The sequence below is a fragment of the Dermacentor andersoni genome, chromosome 1 (genome assembly GCF_023375885.2).
Source record: "Dermacentor andersoni chromosome 1, qqDerAnde1_hic_scaffold, whole genome shotgun sequence".
Taxonomy (NCBI): domain Eukaryota; kingdom Metazoa; phylum Arthropoda; class Arachnida; order Ixodida; family Ixodidae; genus Dermacentor; species Dermacentor andersoni.
The window spans coordinates 233,271,126-233,292,920 of record NC_092814.1 but is presented as its reverse complement, the minus strand read 5'-3'; the positions used below and the strand labels follow the sequence as shown (position 1 = coordinate 233,292,920).

Below are 21,795 nucleotides of genomic sequence, written 5' to 3'. Positions count from 1 at the left end.
AGCAAAAAAACAGCATTCAGTACAGATTATTATATGAGAGCTCTAGCTTAGTGCACAACAGAAGAAGTCATCAAGAAAAGCTATCACCTTCCCCTCCATGGGAGGAGTCCTGCAGCTTTCTTTCCCACCCTCTACATTACAAAGCAAGATGGCTGTAAAGTGACTCACCCAGTTTGAAAGAGGTACTCTGCTTGATCTGCCGTTTGTAACCTGAAGACATGCTGTTTCTTCGTGTAGTCTGTTGCCTTGGCTGACAAAGAGTGGTGAATTCTGATGGAATTGTGCAAGCTTTCGTATAACTGGTTTTTCCTAAACCCTTGCTCGTCCTGTAATGGAAGGAAGTACAATTATATGTCTGACATAACCACAAAACTGAGAAATATATGAAGTTCTATGTAAGAATGTGCACTATTAGTACATTTAAAAATTATTCACACAGTATTTACAGATTACTTAATTAAATACACATAAAAACATTAATAACAATAACAAAGTTATCCTATACCTCTAGGCACTGCCGTTCAAGCCCACTGTGGCTTTGGCAGGCCCGATTTCTTCCACTGTAATGATTCTCAAGTCATCAATAAAGTATTATTATTATTATTATTATTATTATTATATTTGAAAAACTGGTAACTGAAGTGGACAGAGTGGTGATTAGAATTGAGCAAAAAACAAGATAGGATACTGGCATTTTAGGAACTTATACAAATTCAATATTCACTATGAAGGCAAAAGAAATGGAGCTGTGCCTTAGATGCAAGGCCAATTGCACAAGTATTCTTCACAAACTTGAGACAGTTCTTGACATGCACAATACAGCATACTGGGGCAGATAGCGTGTTTAATCATTCAAGCAGAAAGCAAGGGAGTATTGATTTTTCAGCAGCGATGACAGCAGCCAAAAGCCAGACTTGCTTTATGACCCCTGTTTGCATGATATACAACGAACTATGGCATAAGACTGTGCAGACTTGAGTATTTTCTCAGAGCAGATGGATTCGTAATCAAATGTAATATATTACATTCTCAAAACAGTGTCTTACAAATATTTGTAAAATAATAAATTTGTTTGTGCGGGCTGTTTTTGTGAATCGGTTGGATTCCAGGCTTGCGCAAGGGGGCACACGTAATTTGAACATTGGCATCTGAAACAGATTGCATGCCCCTCAGATTATAGTGAAATCGTGGTAGATGCACAAACATTTAATTTAAATTGGTGCTTTAGTCGAAGTGTATTCAAAAGAAGGACATTCTGCTATGTTTAAAATGTGATGGGGGTACTTCTTCTCTGTCTGGTTCTTTCTTGGGTGGCCAGATGATAAAAATGTACTAATAAATGAATAGCCATTACAAGGGAAGTTCAGATAGACTGCACGATGTCTTCAAAAATGGCTAGAAACAAGTGAAGCATATCACTTCAATAATGCACCTCAAGATCTGTCCTTTTCTAATTAAATGCATGCTCTGCACTTGGAACAATTCAATCATGCTGTGAAAATGGCTTAGTCTGTTCAAATGAGTAATAAACATGTCCACAGATTGTTCACTTGGCATCACAAATGAGGATGCCACAAAAAAAAAAAAAAAAAATCTAAAGCAGAAGACTTGTGACAGTGGGAATACATCAAATTAACATCCTAGAGCATCAACAAGCCCAGAGAGAAAAAAAAAATTAAGAAAATACTTGGAAACTGGCTGCTGAAGTCTACAATGTAGTTAGAAAAATGAACCAGCACAAGCATGCTTATAATGAACAGAACTTGTCACACTGGTTCCTTGTCATTATTTAAAGCTCTCACAAACAACAAGTGGCATTCAAGCCCAAGTAAAATACTTCGTGAAAGGTGAACAATGCAGAAACTGAATGTTTTATGTTACCCATTTGTGGCCTGCACAGAAAACTGAGCTGCCTTTTACAAAGGCTGGCAAAGTCGAATTGTGCTGCTGAGTATTTTAACTTATGCAGTAATCTCTCAACAGGCTAGAAGACATAAGTACTGAAATGTGCAGGGCTGTACTGTCCTTTCAGAATAGGTATACATCAAAGACAGATAAACAGATGACCTTCAACCTAAATATAACTATGACGCGTATAACACCAGTATGTAGGGACCTGCTTTTTTTCCTTTAAATATCAACATGGAGGAAAGCCAGTTCTTTCACAGTTACCTTCCACACCATCTTAATCCATGGCCATGTTGTCTGCTGCTGGTGTTGCAGGCAGTTTCGAACCTGGCTGGAGGCAGTTCTTAAAGCCAGTTGAGAGCCCAGAACAATGTGCCTAGCGTGCTCTGACAGTATTGCCAACTCAAACTCGTGAAGTGGTGTCTGATCCATATAAAATATAGCCAGTCCTGTCTCCTGAATTCCTAAAGCCGTCTAAGGTATCCCAGGCACTAGCACTACAAACAACACTGACAGATCCAACAAAGGTGCACATCCTGTTGGTGTGTGGTGAATTTGGCCCCCATATCCTTCTTTGCTCAATGCAGTTTTGCCTTGAAAACGTCAGGCAGTACATCTTTTCTGTAAAAGTACTTGCTATAGTGGAAAAGGTTGTGCACAACTCTCCACAGGATGCCAAAGTCAATATCGTCCACCCTTTTGTTTGTCACAGCCCAGTTGCCTCTTTTGAACTGGCTTTTCACTGGCTGCACCCTGCCCATGACCTTGACCTTCTTCATTGACTTGCAACGCACTTGCTTGCCAATACACTTTAGTGCAAAAGCCTCCTTACAGGTTGCATTGGAAAAGAGATGGTTGCTTGCCACGGCAGCAGGATGGGTACGCAAAGTGAACAGCTTCACATAAGTAATACTCCATGGAGGCACAAAGTGGAGACTATGATCTCTTGCTTATTATAGATGATTCTGCAGAAGTGAACTATTAAGTTGCTGTTTAGTGTTTCCTACCTATTCTACAAAATATTTAACCCAGATTTCAAATGGAAGGACGAACCTGTCACGTTTGTGAGGGACTAAATTCTTAACTTTAATTAAATGTGTCATTGTTTACATTCCCATCATAATAATTAAAATAAGCAATGAAGAATTTGTTCATATGTTCAAACATCTACACGGTTAGCTACACTACAAGTCATCTGTACAGCAGGCGATGTCAAACGACAAAACTAAATCTCCCTGAGCAACTCCAGCTGCCACTGCACCCCACTACTTTCGCTTGACTGCACAGAGTCTGTGAGACGAACTTAGTGTTTGCCTACAATGCACCTTCAAGAGCCGCACAGTAAGGATTACTTGAATGTGGAACAAGTAGGATCGAATGCTTACCTTATGTAAATAGAGCACAAGATCACGTAGCGTCGCACAGAACATTTTCCATCCACGTTTTCCAAGAGGAGCTGAAATTGTAAATATTGCAGTCCTCAAAGATATGAACAAAAATACCCTGCTTGCTTAATGATATATGATATATATGATATATGCTTCATGATATAAGCAATTCATTCACGATTGTGAAATGTTGAAAAAAACAGCAAATAGATCTTACCAAAAATGAGGCAATATAATGTGACGTGAATGCAACACAATAGAAGAATTTTGACTAGGAAAATAAAAATGTAACATATTAAAGTTATAACACAAACTATAATTGTGTGATGCAGTTGTATCTGTAGGCTAAGAATAGTGATTTGCCACCGTGATGCATGGCTGCATGTGACCACCTGTGCATTTGCCAGGACCTGTATACTAAGAGAGGAGCACAATTTAATGCACCAAGGGACCAGATGTGAAAGCACGGGAAAGGTGTGTTTGTGCATTGAAGCTGTGACAACATTCTTTATTGCAGTGGTCCAGGCCATTGCATCTAGGGTTGCTAGACAAACTTTCCTACAGAGCCATTTGAGCCATCAGCCTCATTCACCTTTTTGTTCAGCTGCGCTCTTGCTATCACAGATTCGTGCCCACTGCCATCAAAAGGTTGATAAAGCTCATTTCCACAAAGCTTATTAGCCTGGCAGCAGCTGAGCTTGCTGTGATGCCTTCCTTACCGTGATGCCTTCCTTTCTGGCTATCTTCTTTAGCTTGTGGATTAGGCCGTGTACAAAGGAAGGCACCACGGGTGTATGTTCAGCACCAAACAACAATATTCAATGTGTGCACAAGTCAATAATGGCCAGAAAAGTAAGCAATGCACAAAAACCACAAGAAGCACACTACCTGCAAGGCAGGGGTGATCAGGGTGATCTTTATCATATGGCCGACAATATATAGGGCAAACAGGCAGGTGTATCAATGACAGGACAAGAGAGCATGCAGAATCTTTGGAAGGAATCTCTGTTGTGCATCTCGCTTTTTATCATTGCCAGCACCAGTGCACCGTTCAATTTCACGACACCAAGGTTTTAGGAAAAATTAAGGACAAGCTCATGCGCGAAATTTTAGAAGCCATGTCCATCGCCAGAAGTGGGCAATTATGGATCAGCACACCATCGTTACTACTAATAGCAAAAGAAAAGGGCTACTTGCGCAAAGACGTTATTTCACCCTAAGAGACGGATAATCGGCATGACAATAGAAAAAACATACAAAAAAGAAGCATTGGCTGTCTTGTGCTATAAAAGTGCGGGAAATCAATAATAAACAATCAATTGCTAGTCCAGCGTGTGTCGTCATCCCTTTATGTCCGTGTCAGTACATTCTGCTGGAAACCAACTCTGCTCTATGTGCGGCCAGCGAGCTTATATTTTCGTGATTTTTGTTTATTTAGAAATTTCGCTTATCTCAAAAGGTTTTCTCGTTTTTAGAGCCTCCAGTTAACAGGGGTTTACTTAATAGGAGCTTGGTTACTAAAAGGTGCTTTATCAGGCTGTTAAACCCAAGGAAGAAAAAGTATTATATTTGTGCAAATACAGTACCCTTGTTATGTGGCTTATGAACAACTAAATGCTTCCAAGTGGTTAAGGACTTGCAACAATTTATTTAACTTACTCCTTTTTCCACCTGGATCTAAACAGCACTTGCGCATTACATAGCCCTTCTTGTATTCGGTGGCACAATTTGGATTGGGAACCTGGAACAGGGAAAGAAAGAGATTGCTGGCCTTGTGAGCACAAACTGTACTGTTACCTTTACAATGTCAGAAACACCACAGTCAAACTAAGCAAATATAAAGTGTTTGCATACCACCCTTACACGAGACCGAAGGATAACTTACAATGTGATACACAATAATAAACCACAGTTCCCATACTTGCTAACCCAATCCTTTCTAAAATATACCAAGTTCTTAACATGCAGGAATATGCCATTTTCTTCCATCAAAATATAGTGGCCATAGCCATAATTCGAACCTAAATTCTCATGCTCAACAGCATGTCTTGAACAAAGTGTTTGCTATTGTACTGGGAGACAAACAACCAACAACTGTAAGGTTTTAACACAAGTTTCTTAATGTGACATAAAATGTGTCCAGCAGCTAACATTCATATGATGCAAAATTTAGCTTAATTAGTTCCATATCCATCCAGAAATATGAAATACATTTGTTCCCCATGTACTCCCAGTCAATTCATTAAAACATTTTTTGGCTTCTTGCCTCACAAGGCCACCCCAAGTACATCCTCAAAATGGGCAGAAATTTTGTTGCAAGTGAATGTCTGGTGATTTCAACCAAGTTTGTGATGCAACACAGCATGCATACAACAGGTACTGTCTGGATGTCACCAGTGATTGTAAACCATTTGTCCTAGCTGTTGTAAACATCAATGTTCGAACTTCATTGTTCACATTTTGTCTCCCAGTCTGGCTGTCCCAGAAGTTGGTTTCTTCATGTAAGCAACAAATTTGAGCCTCTTTGCTGACTTGCATTTTTTAAAACATGTACCTTCCGCATTTTTCTGTGAGGTCAAGCAGACAACAAATCATGCATGCATTAAACAAGAACTTGCTCATTCAATTTATTTGATATAAAAAACTAGTACAAAACCTAATGCGATGTGGAGACAACAAATGGCATAGAAAAGGACACTGTGGTGATCTGCAAATAAATTAACATTTAAGTGATCACATATTAGCTCTGGCACTTAAATCACCACAGCAGCTGTAGACTGTGCAACACAGCTTTTATTTACAAGTCAGAGGCATTTTAAACCCAGAATACAAGAAATAATAATGAGGACGATGACAATGAGGATGACGACGACGATTCTGCTGCTACATTACTTGTACAAAAAGAGATGTAGTCAGCCAACATGGAAGGAGTGCATAATGCCTTCGTGCCCCATCAGTGTTTGCCTATAGCAACACACCTTTTTTATCACCTTGTGTGAACCACAAAGGCATACTTTCTATATCATATCCAAACTAAATTTACTACAACTTGTCCTGGTCTTGAATAACTCTGTATCATCGAAAAATTCGATATGTTTCTTTATGCCTGATTACACTGTAATTTAAAGATGATTATGGCATTTTTACTACAACTTGTCCTGGTCTTGAAGAACTCTGCATTATCGTAAAATTTGCAATAATGCTATTTATGACTGATTCTATTGTAACTTAAAGATGATTATGGCATCCGTCTCAACAAAATTAACACATGTATAAAGGCTACTGTATAGAAATCCATGTAAAGTCACATGTGCATGTGCAAGTACAAGTGACTTCACATGGACATGTGAATGCATATGTGAGGGAAAAAAGTATGCACAGCCAGCATCTAGCCAAACAAAAATGGCATGCATAAACTGACAGTAAAAGGTGCTCATACTTCAAGGAAAGGATTGTGTCCAATAAATCCAGTTGGCCTGGCTTCTGATGAATTTGTGTGATTATCTTGTGCTGGTACTTCCTGTTCAGAGTCGTCACTGAAATAAAACAACCATTATGTGATGCACAAATTCAGTGTCAGCTAGAGCTGTGAATTCTTAAAGGCAGACAGAAAGAAAAGCATATCTTTTTCATACAGAGACAGCATACATAAACGTATACATGATCCACACTTCATTTCTACCAGGTTAAATTTTACAAGTTGCACCCCCCCCCCATGCCCCTTCCTCGCAAACATAAGGATTAAAAGCCTTTCCAAACCAAACAATCATAAAAATATTTAATACACTCAATTTGTTATATGCACAATTCTTTTATGCACTAATTCAATTTCATATCGATGGTTTCTTTAGTTATGCATAGCCAAATATCTAAGTAAACAGGACAGTGAGAGGTGTCAGAGGACTAAGTTCTACTAGACATTAAAAAAGTTTGATTGCTAGTAATTTGTAAATTTCTAGGCTCATTGTGCAATGATTATGGTGGCAAAGATAGAAACCAAGCAATACTGACTAAACACACAGGTCAACTGTTCCTGAATGCACAAATGAGCAATGGTTTAAAACCTTCAGAAACTGAGGCATGTATCTACCCACTCTTCTTCAAAACCTTGTATACATGTACTTCATCAACCACTTGCTCGACTAAATTGTGGAATGCATCAAAAGCAAAAATCTACGAAGGTCACCGTACACAGCCCACTCAAGTGGTGACGTCTTGATGGACAGGTAGAGTGCCTTGAGCACTTCTTTGGGGAAGTTCTCACCCTCGTTCAGCTCAGCCAAATTCTCAATAAATTCGAGGCAGGTCATCTTGTGGCCAACATTCTGCACAAGGAGGACAGCAAGGGTCAAATACTAAAGTATGTGCCACACTATCACTGCATATGTTGCTGGTAGATGATGCCCAGTAATTTTTACCATCTGCTTTTTAATGAAACAGACCAGCCAAAACAAGTCAGATGAATCAAAATTAGGAGTGCTCTCATGTTTCTACAAATGCAGAAATGGAGCACTGTGTTTGAGCACAAAAGCAACTAGTTTAAGGAGCACTGAAACAAAATTTTAAACTTGTTATGCTAGTGTTCTTTTATTCCTCTGCATAAATAAGCACCTACGGGCAACATTTCGAGTTGTGCTTGTTGGTTGTTCACCCCTACAGGGGAACAGCAAGGGAACATAACAAATTAACAGTAAGGAAAAAAGCAAGGCACAAACGTACATCTTCTTCGTGCCTCACTTTGTCATATTCCTGCACTGTTTTTGACCACATATGGTGGAAGCTGCAGAGAACACATTTAAATAATAAGTTTAAAGGGCATGTGCACAGCTAACATCAAACCATAACACCTTGAGACAATGACATAAACTAGATATGTTCTATGGTTCGTAGGCTCCCTCTGATGTTCTGCAAGGACTGCCGACGTCACTGATCAAGATGCTCCTGTGCAGACTCCAATGGTAGATACTACTGCTTCTCTGCCAGGCTCTATGCAGGCTTGTTTCTAGATTCTGGCTTCTCACTCTCTCGCAGACACCACCAGGAATAGAAATAAGTACCATATAAACAAGAGCATAGGTCGGTCCAGAATATAGGTTGGCCCCTGACCTTGATCGGGCCAGACGACGCCTCACGATGTATAGACCACTGTATAAGACGAGGGACAACATTAGCTGTTCTTTTTTTTTTTTTTTTCATATGGGAAAATATTGACCTATATTTCGATTTATACGGTATGCAAACAGACTGTCCTAACAAAGCATCTGTGTAGCACAATTCTGTCTCTCAATGCAAAGGATTTGCAGCATAGCAAGCATGATGTTTCATTCATTTGTATACATGGGGCCCGAATGACAACTGTAGGTTGAGTTGATTTGCAACTGTGGATGTAAGAAATGCACTCCGGAGAGATAGGGCATATTGCTGGCTTAATTTTGCGACAACTTGCTCCCAGAAGTGGGGTATAGGCCGCTTTTACGAGCAGCCTATGTTACCGTGGTCCGTTTTAGCATAGGTGTAACACGTTTCCACAGCTGCTCAACTTTCCTGAGCCAAGTGGTAACTACCTACTAAGTGAATGCCTACGTGCTGCCACTAACTGAATACTCCTGGCTAAAAAGATGTATGGAGCAGGGAAAAAAAAGGAAGTATCAGGATGAGAAAATGTTTTAGAGAGATGTGTAAGGGGGAAGTGGTTGTCAATTCATGCATTGTTGCCTGCATTTGCTACTGCCTGCCAGACATGACCCCAAAGCTCATCATGTGAACTCACCTCGTCTGCAAGTTCATATTGAGTCCATATGGGTCATACTATTATCAGCTGTAAACACCACTCTGTGGTATCGATTTGCTATAATAAATTTTGGTGCTCATTTTGAAGCAATGTCAGAAGTTATCACAATTAATGATGTCATCACAAAGTATTCATTGTGCTGAAGCACTTGTGGCTGTGCATCCATGATTATTGGGTGACCAGTGGCTCATCAAAGCATGCAAGTCCAGAAGCAAAATTTATCAGTACTCCTTTAAAGGCAAGCAAAATATACATATGTGCAATGTTGATATTCAACATTGTGCTAATGTGCATCTTTCTCCGAGCTCTACTAGTGAGCTACGGCAAAGGTACATGTTTTGAATTGCACATGTTGAAGGTACAAAGTGAGGAACACAAAGAGGAAGCACACAATAAACACAATGTGGATATTCCAAAGACCCTTATAGCTACAAACCTCATGCATATACAGTAGACCTCCACTGATTTAACTCCAGTTATTTCAATCCTAACAGAGGGTCCCTGCCGGTGCCCATACATTTCTGCATGCTAACTCTTGTTCAACAGGGACACCCGTGTTATGATCGGTTCACGTCACGCTCTCTGCTCTACTCTCCCCCATACTCTCCACACAACCAGTGGCTAGACATTGCTTTTTGCCTATCACATAGTGAGGGCCTATTTCCCACATACCTTCTTTTATAGTTTTTATGACAAGGCTTCAAAATTTGCATGTGACACTCCCTGCTAGACTTTCTTTCCTTACTCCACAGTTCTCATGTAGGTTGGTGATGATTATGATTCGCCGCTACTATTATGAAAGCCAATTTAAGAGAGATGTTAATTACATGCTAAGCTAATCAAATCAAATCAAACATTTATTTTTTGCGAAAGCATGATTACAGCAAGGATATGCAGAAGAGGGTCCCAAGGTCATAAGAGCGTACTGGGACCCTCTAATTGGATACAAATTACAAAATTAACAGAGAAATATAGAATTAACCAAGCCAACAGAAGAGACAGTACAACCAAAAAAAAACAAGGTTTTTATATACATAAATCTGTTTTGTTATGGCATAAATATTTGATAGAGAAATACAAATTCATACTAACACTGAAAATATGCATGGAAAGTTAACATGAACAGTAACAGTGCATCGTTATCATGCAAAATAATTACAAAAATAAATTAGAAAGAAGAAAGGAAAGAAAGAAAAAGAACAGAGTAAACATAATAAATCATAACAGAATTATTTATTTAAAAGATAGGTTTTAACTGTTTTTTTAAATGTAGTAAGAGACGATGTTTTGATGGGGTAGGGAAATGAATTCCACATTTTTATAGCACAGAATGATGCTGTCATTTTACCGTAATTAGTAAGAATTTTAGGCAGCAAGAAATTATTTTTCTGAGCAAAACGAGTAGAGTTAATATTCTTCAAGGAATTCAAGGAAATAAAATTGTGTGTGAGATCTTTATTAAACAATCTGAAAAGTTAGTAATTAAGCTAAAAGCGAATAATTCAGTAGTTGTCAGCAATTTATTCTCCATGTTTATGATATTAACATTATCTCTACTAAAGTTAGAAATAATGCGCAGAGCTTGGTTTTGTATGTGCTGAACAGATTTTAAGTGGCACTGATATGTGTTGCCATAAGCAGCAATCCCGTAATTAATATGACTGTGAATGAATGCATAATAAAGTGAAAGGAGTACAGGAGACAGACAAGATCTAGCTTTTATGAGTGCTCGTATACCGAAAGTTCTTTTCTTAACTTGTGTAATATGTTTGTTAAATATTAGTTGTTGATTGAGGTAGATACCAAGAAATGATACACAGTCACTAGTAGAAATAAAGTGCAAGCCAAGGGACGACGTTTTGTTAACAAATTAACTGGAATGCCAATGGATTTCTCTGTAAAGTTGACAATGGTAGTCTCCTTTGAGGGGAGGAAAAACCCACGAATTTAGTTTTGTTTGGATTTAAAACCAAGTGATTACAGTGATACCAAGTAACAATTTTAGCTAACGCACTGTTTAATTTATGAATTAACGATGTTAAAGATGTATCTGAGTCTCAGATAGTTGTGCCATTTACATATAACATGCATTGTGAAGGTGAAGCGCGTTGCGGAAGGTCATTTATGTAGAGAATGAATAACAATGGTCCCATAATGGAGCCCCGTGGCACCCCCTGATTAATTGTTTTGGTGTCTGAAAACTCACCCTATAAATAAACTGTTAGTTTTCTGTTACACAAGTAGTTTCTCAAAAAGATTAATGGTGAACCTGTTATTCCAGAGGCTTCTAATTTTTTTAGGAACATGTCATGATTAATTGTATCAAAAGCTTTCGAGAAATCTAAAAATACAGAACCAACGAGAAGTCTTTTGTTAATATAATTCTTAATGTAGTCTGTTAATCAGATTACTGCCAAGTCAGTTGAGCTACCTGAACGAAAACTAAGTTGGGAGTTATTCAAGAGATTAAACTTTTTCAAATAATTATTCAAGCGACTAACAAATAGCTTCTCAATTATTTTGCTAACAAAGGATAAGATAGAAATAGTACACTTATCACCTTTCTTAAAGACGGTATGACTTTTGTGTTTTTAAATGTGCACGGAAAAATTCCAGTTTTAAGGATGCTGTTAAATATGTTGGCCAACATTTGAGAGATTAAATGACCTACCAATTTTAGGTGGCATGCTTGAATGCCATCTAATTGAAGAGACTAAACTTTTTCAAATAATTATTCAAGCAACCAACAAATAGCTTATGATTTATTTTGCTGACAGAGGATAAGATAGAAATAGGTCGGTAGTTCGAAATAACAGACCTGCCTTTCTTAAAAATGGGTATGACTTTTGTGTTCTTAAGGGTGCATGGAAAAATTCCAGTTTTAAAGATGCTGTTACTTATGTTGGCCAACATTGGAGAGATTAAATGACCTACAAATTTTAAGTGGCGTGCTTGAATGCCATCTAATCCGGGCGAGGAATCCTTAAGGTTCATAATCGCGGTGAAAACTTCTTCTGGTATTACAGGGAAAAGAAAAAACAAGAAATTAACGCGATCCATGCTACATTCAGCACCCGCGTGATGGCGACTGTAAATTTCAAAAAAGAATTCACTAAAAGCATTAGCAATTTGAAGTTCATCTTCGTGTGTAGTATCATTATAAATAACTTTAGAGATTGGAGTCTGACACATTGTTCTGCTTAAAAATGCATGGAGAAACTCACATTTCTTTTTAGAATTGTTCTGGTATCTTACAAATAACTTATCATAATAACTTCTCTTAGCTTTCTTCAGCAAAGAATTTAAAATGTTGCAGTATTTTTTGTATCTTAATGCCAAAGTTAGGTTGAATGGCCGTGTTTTTTTTTTTTTTTGTATAACTTATATTTTTTACGCATACTTTCAAGAAGCCCCTTGGTTACCCATGGACATCAAGGTGAATGGTACCGCCGTTTACATTTGCTATTAATAGTGTTCCGAGATATGACTTCCCAAAACAAGTCACAAAACCTTTCAAGTGTGCTTCCAGGGTTTCGAACCTGATCAATTTCGGACCAATCAATATTATTTATGTCTTCTATAAAATTATTTTTATTGAACACTTCACAATTTCGTTGTAGGAAGTCATTTTGTCCTTGGTTTCCCACTACAACGATGGGTCGACCGCAGCAGCAGCGGCACGGTTGGTTAGTCCTCGTGCCACCGCGTTCGCCGTCTCATTGTGGTTTGCGTTGCCGCGATCCGACACATCACTGCCCATGTGGGCCGGAAACCACTTTATCACGACACACCTATTTTCACTCACGAGATCGCACCTACAACGAAAGTGTGAAGTGGTACAGACTAGAGCGGAAGACTATGCCGCCACCTCATCCGGGCTTGACCCATAAGGAGGCGGTTTTATATTGACAACTTCAAACGGGGTCGTTATTCACCCTGGTGCTGATGAGGCACGTGTGTCCAAGTGTTTACGTAAGTGACCTGTGTTGTGTGTGCAGAAAGGAAAGAGCCACTGCAGTTCACATCCTTTGGGACTGTGCTAAAAATCCGCACGAAGCTGCAACGATAACAATGATCCCGCCGCAGCTCGAGTCTGCGACGAGGTGCTATGATCAAGATGTCCAAGCCCAGGCCGTCCAGCAGATCTTGGCGGCCCTCGAAAGGCAACGACCGAGCGAAACCGGAGGGAGGCTGCCACCCCAAAAGAGGGGCAGGTGCGGTCAACCAAAGGGAGTAGTGCGGCCGCGGCCGAAGCAGAGGCGCCACACGCCGCGAAGACGTCATAGCAGCGTCACGGTGACGCCTCCCTAACAGGGGAAGGCTAACCGTTCTGCAGGCATTCATAACAAAGTTGCTTCACTCACTCACTCATTGAATACATTGGCTAAGTACCGTAAACTGTCAGAGCTATTCAACGAGTTAGAAATGGCAAAAATAGGATAATGATCGCTAATGTCAGTTTTAATGACCTGCATTAGGTGTAGGAGTTATGTTAGCTAATGCATGATCTAGAAGTGTTTCTGATCCATGAGTACTACATCTTGTTGGTGATGTTATGAGTTGCTCACACCCAAATCCACTAAAGCAGTCAGTGTAGGCTACACACAGCTTATTGTCAATATCTAACAAATTGATATTAATATCACCCACTATGAGAACATGCTTACTTTCTGAAGCTAAAATGTTGAAAGCGTTATCGAGATTAATCCTAAGTTCAGATGAACATGATGACGGGGAGCAGTATATGCACCGCAGAACAAATTTTTTAGAGTCAATGGAGAAAAACAAATGATCTAGTTCAATCCATACCGATTCACACTGCGCAATAGGTATAGAAATGTCACGCCTTTTAGTGCAAGTGATATTATTGGAAATAAATATAGCTGATCCCCCATGATAATCATTTGAATGAGAGCAGTCTATAATGCTAGACTGGCAAAAGAGCTAGACTACATGCTTTTGGCGTGTCGAAGTATTGTATCACATGACAAACTGCCAAAGTGATTAGTCTAGGCATGGGCGACAACTATTATTGTGATCATTCTGGATTAGTTTAAGGACTGTGGACTATCAAATGCAATAGACTGCAAGAAAGAAGACATTTTGTGGTCCATAGCAATGAAAAGATGTCCAAAAGTGATGATGATGAATACTAAGTGTAAATAAATTGGAGGCATGCTGTATTTTTCTCGTTATAAAATTGGATGCATGTTACATTTAGATGTATATCTGAACTGGGAAAGTAGCAATATCAAATTAAACAACAGTTTATTTGGATGCTCTTCGGTCTCTTCTTTCAATCTAACGTGTCAGATAATTCAATCGATTCCATCGATCCCAGAAAAGCCAAATTAATGGTAGTGGGCTGTACTTAATTTTGGGTCCTAACACATCCAATTCAGAACTGTTACAGGAGGTTCATGTGAGCTTCATGTGTGTCAGTCAACGCATATGCTGCTTCTATCTCAACACACTCCAAACACTCAAATTCCTAAGCATAACAGACCCTTTTCCACAATGTTAGGTCAGCTTCTCTGCATTTGCAAAACTAGTTGCAGCATCCACAGGTTATCCTTAAAGTGACAGCACAGTTCTAGCATGAGTCCTATGTGATTTCAGATTAACATTAAAAGAATAGCACAGACACTTTTTGTTAAATTCAAGAGGGGGAACTTTGGGCCAGTTGATCCGACATGTTTAAAGAGGAAAAGAACCGTGACTTCAGACGGAATGTGATGAAGGAGTGGACAGGACGAGCAGCACCACTCGTCCTGTCCACTCCGTTGTCTCGTTAACCTTTTATCAATTTTTTTTACCACATGAGGTGCGTGCTGAAAGAAAGAACTAATGCCTATAAAACTACACTCACGTGACTGGCTTCTTCACAGATAAAGTGCAGGTCTCCTGCAGATGTGCATCATTCCCACTGTAATTTTATGAACCTTGCAGCACCGATGAAGTTCATCCTTAAGTGTTTCCTTTCTCATTAAAGTGTCACTAGAATATTTAAAATTAATAAATATTTCTAAAATCAATGATTGGTTCCTTTCCTTTAACTCTACGTAGGATTCCCCCTCTGAAGTCTTTCCCAGAATAAAAGAATATTTCATGCATAGCTATTGTTCATACATGTATGCCACAACACCATTTGTGAAAGTTTGAGCATAGCTTCTCAAAACAGCAAATTTTAGACTAACAGCTTTCTATAGTCATGAAAACTTGTTGGCAGCTAATTCCTTAATGGAGGTTGTACCACACTCTACTGAGGTAAGTCCTCCTTCCTGAAGCTTTTGGGTTGCACTTCGCAGTACTTTTACATAATATTTTATTCAATTTTGAAAAATGAATTTTGATGACGTTAGTAATGTTTTTCAGATGTTAGCTGCGTTGTAATACCTAAATGCAGAAAAACTATCATAAATTAGTCAGATTTTTTTTTACTACAAGTTATTTAATTGGCTTTATTCTGAGCAACTTCCTGCAAGCCCATGAGCAGAATTATATACCAGGTGCTTTTAGACTATACATAATTTTTAGAAATTGGATGTGAAATATAGCAAAATTCTAAACCTTCAACTGGATTGCTTGAAGAGGTGGACTTTACTTGCACAAACAATCTAAATGCACATCTGACTAATTAACAATATTGTACTAATTAAGTTTTTACCAACTACTTTACGGCAGATAGCACAATCTACGAGTTGTAGCCAGTAAGCTTGCAAGGCATATCCACTAAAGAATTTTCGGGATGGCACCGGTTTCAAGATATGCGTTGTCAAACTTGCAGTAAATATGTACAATTCCACTTACTTTTGAAAGTAAACATTCTTTTATGCAATGAAGCACAAAAATAACTGGAAGGCCAATGTATTTCATCAAACACTTTGAGAATTCATATCGCTAAACTAGTGTCATCCTAAGTAATTGTGCCTAGTGAAAACACCTTGCAAACTCACTGGTGAGTATTTGTAAATTGCTATATGTGTCATAAATAAATTTGTTAATAACATAATTCATAAAAAAATGAATCAGTTGATTATGCATGTTTACTTTTCATAGCAAGTAATGTCCACCTCTTCGAGTATTCGAGCTCAAAGGCTAGAATTGTGCTATCTGCCATAGATTTCTTAAAATTCTGTATTTCTGAAAAAGATAAACACCCAATATATTGCACACGCTGCACATGCCAAGAAAATCATGCTTCTTGGAAAGAAACACTTTGAAAACTTCTGTGGTGCCATCAAACATTTGCCTCTGACGCTCAAGAAAAGACGCTGTGCCAAAGACAGACAAGGATGAGAGCATATAGACACAGACAAGCACTTGCCTGCGTCAATATCCTCTCATCCTTGTCCGTTTTTGGTGCAGCATCTTTTCAAGAGCAAAATGAACCAACTAGCCCAAGTTTTATTTTGCCTCTAATGCTAGCCTTGTTGACAAAATTGAGCTACAGTTCTGCAAATTCTATATGACAAGAAAAGAAATATATGACAGCAAATGAAAACATGCAAAATATGCACACTAACAATAGAAGGGGTTCAGCACCAGATGGAAATAGCGGTAAAAAAGAAATAGTGAAAAGAATTAATTATTTGCAATACTCACCTCACTATGAAGGTCAGTGTTCAAGAGCATTAGTGCGCATGTGAGTGTGTGCACAGCATCTGCAAAGGACATCTGGCAATTAGTAAAAGCAAATAATGCTACGGAGATCATGACTTCAAGTTATAACCCTCTAAGCATGGCTGAATTTGGTTAGACAGGTGAATGGAAACTTCAAAAATAAGACACGAATCAACTAATGGCATATTTAAACCAAATATTACTCACTGATATTTTATTCAATAAGCACTTAATTACATGCTTACTTACTTATTAAGGTCCTATATATGCTCGCAATCTTTGGCAGCAATTAAAGCTTCGGAATGCATGCTGTTCTTGTTCTTCATTTCCAAAGCCTTTGATGCATTTCACAAGGGGCGAGTTAAAGCTTTTTGTACCTAAGCATATGAAATTATGTTATGAAATGATGTGAGATGGAAAAGTTAAGACGTCTTCAGTTTTGATTATATTAATTACTCAAATCTCGTGCGCACGTATACCACAATTGAAAAGTAAGCCATTCTATTACCAGTGTATTAAAAGTGAAAAACATGCAAATATGTATTTGCTGAAGTTCAAGTGTTTGCCAACTCACTGCCGTTTGACAATGTTCTCAAAATTTTCCTTTTACATTGAAATGTGTGCTTAACATGGCAATTTGGATATTGTGCAATACAGTCAGTCACGGATATCTGGATATATAGACTTATTATCTATATTAAACAGACGCAACATCATCTTGAAAATTCCATGCAAGAGTATAGTGCTGTACTATGCGTGTATTGAACTCTGATTCACTGCCACATTCGATATATCAAAAGCTGCGCCGCATCCCTCTGTAAACACGCTTCTTCAAATGGGTGAGTCATCACTTCTCGCGCCATTGGACATACAGATAAATCTCGATATAATGAAATTCTCGATACAACGAAGCATTTAACTTTTCATTTAACGATTGCGATAGAACATCATGTATTTAGAAGCTCAATATAACGAAGTGTGTTTGTTTGCGATTTCAATAAAACGAAATTTCACTTCCGCTGCAAAGGAACGCCAAGACAATAAATGGAAACTTCCGTGGGTGCAGATGGTCAAATGATTGAATTACATGCGGCTGCTTACAAACGCACCTCTCTAATCGAGCACAGCGTGACAAGCGCGACTGCCAAAGTGGAGCCGCATCCTGTTCCTTATAAAGTCCAAGCGCGATAAGATCCTATCGTGCCCCGCGCACTTTGTATTTTAGGTACCAATGGAAGTGTGCGAGTGTGAGAAAAGAAAGTGCGTGTTGTTGCAAGAGGCCGCAATTCATTATTGGCATGAGTAAATCACCACGCTGCTTCACGAATGCAAAAGCCTCCCGAACCGATACGCGTTCTATAAAAAAGCATGAATGACAATAGATCTTTTATCTTTCTTTCGCTGACTGGTTCCGGGCATGGGATGCCGAACCTAATATGTTTACTATGCCGGGTTTGTCTTTTTGTAGACCAAGGGTTTCTGCGAGCGGGCAAAGCAAATCCAACCCCAATCCCAACTTCGACTGATTTTTACATTACAGTTCGGATGGAACAAAACCAGTGTGCACCACATCCGCACTTCGGCAAAGAAAGACCATTGCGGTAGCGGCACACAAGACTCATCGCTGTGCGACTCGTGGGTCCGCGGTGAATGCGTTTCATTCATGCAAGCAGGGTTACACATGAATAGGAATGAACTCTGACATTCTGCACGCTGAAAGTAACTTTCGAATCTAACAGTGCCTGCCTAGATCAACTCGTTGCTGACGTATGCTAATCAGTCGTAAACCGCGTATTGCAACAGACACGTGAGGCACGTTCACGTGCGATTTGCGGTAGAAGTCCGCTGGCGGCGGCTTGGCGCATATCTATACAAGCTAGTTCGTTTCCGCACTATGTCCCTTTCTACTTTCTCCTAAATAAAAAACTCGCAGTTTAGCATGAAAGGTGAAATATTGATTGCGATAGTAAATTATTAGACAGCTATACGAAGTAAGGTTCGTAGTTTTATCGGCCGTATAAATTGCAGAAAACATTCGCTTACAAACTAGATTAACAAGCATGGTGGCACGCACGCACAGCTAAACAAGAACAGTTCTCACTTGATTGTCGCTGACACTCTCTTCAGAAGCGGCAAGCGATCGCTGTGTGCTGCCTCTAGCTTCAACGTGTCTTCGAAATTTCAGATCACAGCCTCCAACACTAGGTGCACGAGAACACAGTACACATGAAACCACGAGCCATCTCTGCTGGAGTGACCTTTGTACCCACCGCTGATTACCCAAGGGAGGGCGAGTGTGATTAGGGTGCCTTAGTATTCCTGCTCCCGCAGGGAGAAGAGTTGGGCATAACTTTTCCGGCGCCGCTCGCACCTCTATTCGCCGAGCGCTATCACGTGGTACAAAATGACATCAAATGCTCAACTGCACCGCTGCGAAGCCAACTACGCAGGCGCGACGCCGACCCATTTCTGTCAGTGCCATCAACATTTGCAATCAGCGGACCATCAAGAGCGCATTCTATTAATCGGCTCCAGGTTGCAGGTACGGTATTCAACGATATTAAGTTAAGGACTTTTGTGAAGTGATACGAAACACATCTTGACACTTTTATTCCAGTATGACGGGGTGCAGCACACCAATTAAACTGCACAAACTGCACGGAAGATGGCAAATGGATGGACAGACATGTGCTTCAGACCGGTATGGCTACTGTGTATGGGCCGAGACCGGTCGGCTCCGAAAGGCACTAGGATATGCCAGGTGTGTTTGCCTTGTTTACAGAGGTGAATTTGGCTTGTTTACACTAAAGCAGCATTTATTTCAAGTAACACTTCTGTACACGCTGAAATGCGTACGCCTGGCATGAAAGGTTGTTCACTTGTATGATCTTTGGTGTATATGTGCAGCGCAACACAAGACATGGGACAAATAATGAACGACATGTCTGTGTCGCGCTGTACATATGGGGCCAAGAATGTTAACTTACCAACTCATCAAATTCGCTGTGTTGCTTGTATGATTGTTCTAACTATGCAGGTCTAGAACAGTGTGTTCAAAACAGAGTAAACACAAGCAGATACAGTTTGCCCACTGCACTCATCTTCTTTTCTACTCTCTTCTTTTCAAAAATTTTTTGTCAGCGTTCTGATTTTTCCTGCAACGTTGATTGATGTAATAGTGTTCATTGTTTTGTAGTATGCGAAAACATTGTGCGGGTCCCGCTTATGAGACAGCTGTGATGGTTTCAGCAATCACTCCATTTAATATCTTGCTTGTTCGATCGGCCTTAGTCGACGTGAGGAATGTAAAATTATTTTTGTATGTTTAATAGGCGTTGTGTTATAGTAAATTAGCCTGAGTAGTATGAAGAGATAAATAAAAATGTGTTGGCATATTACAGACTGCAATGTGTGAATAATTACTTTGCATCTTTGCCATCTTATGTGATTAGTGGAATAAAAAAGAACTGCTGTTACTCTTAATAGCTTGTTGCTTTTTGAATTCTGCCCCCCAAGGCTCCAAGAACCAGCACTCTTCCACTGCTGGCTCCAGCCATTGCTCATCCATTGCCTTGTACGAAATAAATCGGATTTAAAAGCTCGTGCATCTTGAATCTTTTTGCACTTGCAGATTTCCTGCTACGAAGCAGCTGTTTAGTTTGCGGTATGAGGGAATCTTAAAAATTTGCATAAAGTTTGCATAAAAGCTTTGCATAAAATGTGCGCATATGAACATTTCGAATGCATTAAAATCTATGTGTCTGCACCGCATACACCGAAAGCGCGCAGCTGCTGTGAACAACAGTTAGTGATGTATGACGACCACGGTTAATGGTCACTGACATAACTGCAGGCACGATAGTTCTCTTCGCGACGATCATTATTCATCTGGTTTCGGCAGCCAAAATGCGCTCACATAATTGTCCACCATACGTGTGTGAAGTTTTCTTTAAACGCCTTTTAAAACATTTTTGCCTTCCGGCCTCGGCGAGAAAACTTCATATGTATGCTGAAGAACATTGGACCGCATTTTGTTGCAAGGTAATGCGCATTTGCATGCAAACTTTTGAGCTGTTCAAGCCACGGGTGTAGTCAGGATTTTATTTCGGAGGATCGAGGGGGGGTGGGGGGTCCTACACCCTATATGTATGACGGCCGCATATCTGCCCCGTGGCAGATATGCAGCCGTCAGCCGCACCATGCGCATCCGCGCCCGGTCTACAAGAGCAGACGCGCTTATCTGTAAAGCCCCTTAAACTTCGTAAAGTAGCGCCACGCTTTGAAGAATGCCACCTCCTCCTCGCACGCTCTGGCCGAGGCCACGTCGCTATTGGCCTAATAGCATCACGTGGGCCCTCGCGCCGTGCTTCAGCGCCATTTTCGCTCGAGAACAGTCTACTAAGTGGCGAGGAGCGCATGTTGGCGCCGTTCCTACGCTCGAGCGGTGTAGGCGGCGCCACGGTCGAGGAGGAAGCGTGAAAGAGGAGAAACGAGGAGGAATGAAGGTGGAGGAAGGGAGTGTCGCTACTTTACGAAGTTTAAGGGGTTTTACTAATCTAATCTACTAATCTACTTTAAGGGGTTTTACTAATGATGCAAATCACTCGCAGTGATTTGCATCATTCGCATGCAAAAATTAAGTGAACTCTTCTGTGTTCGACACGGCCTTGGAGAAATAAAGTAGTAAATCTCGTTTTTCGCGATCTCATTTATACTATATCCGAGATGTGTGCTGTTTTCAAATAAGCTTCAGACATGCATAATTTATATTTTGAATTATCGACTTAGTTAACTATTTCGCGATTCCTTTCGAGTTCGAGCCGGGGTCGACTGTATTTCAAGTTAGGCATATTAATGCAGCAAAAAAGAAATATTTTTCTGTGCCACGTAGATGTCAAAAAAGAAGAAAAAAATGCTGTGGTCACTATACAAGTCGGCGTTCGGATCTGGGGCTCTATAACGTAAGACTACTCCACTATGTGTTTATTCCAATCTCCTGACGTCGAATTTGTGCAACCGCCGACGCAAGCGTCGGGCGGTGAACCGCAGGGTTGTCTAAACAGACCAATAAAACGCTCTCCTCGT

General features: G+C 39.8%; 1 protein-coding gene across 2 annotated transcripts in view; it reads right to left on the bottom strand.

Moving 5' to 3' along the window:
- LOC126548498 (PH and SEC7 domain-containing protein 1-like) overlaps positions 1-21,795 on the bottom strand; it is a 425,618-nt gene that overhangs the window by 42,507 nt on the left and 361,316 nt on the right. For both annotated transcript variants that reach the window (XM_050196708.3, XM_050196709.3), the window contains exons 6-11: positions 16,693-16,751; positions 7,488-7,621; positions 6,736-6,832; positions 4,956-5,037; positions 3,294-3,364; positions 169-326 (exon numbers count right to left, since the gene is read on the bottom strand). In XM_050196708.3, the coding sequence (XP_050052665.1) occupies positions 169-326; positions 3,294-3,364; positions 4,956-5,037; positions 6,736-6,832; positions 7,488-7,621; positions 16,693-16,751 (601 nt within the window). The remainder of the gene's footprint in view (positions 1-168; positions 327-3,293; positions 3,365-4,955; positions 5,038-6,735; positions 6,833-7,487; positions 7,622-16,692; positions 16,752-21,795) is intronic.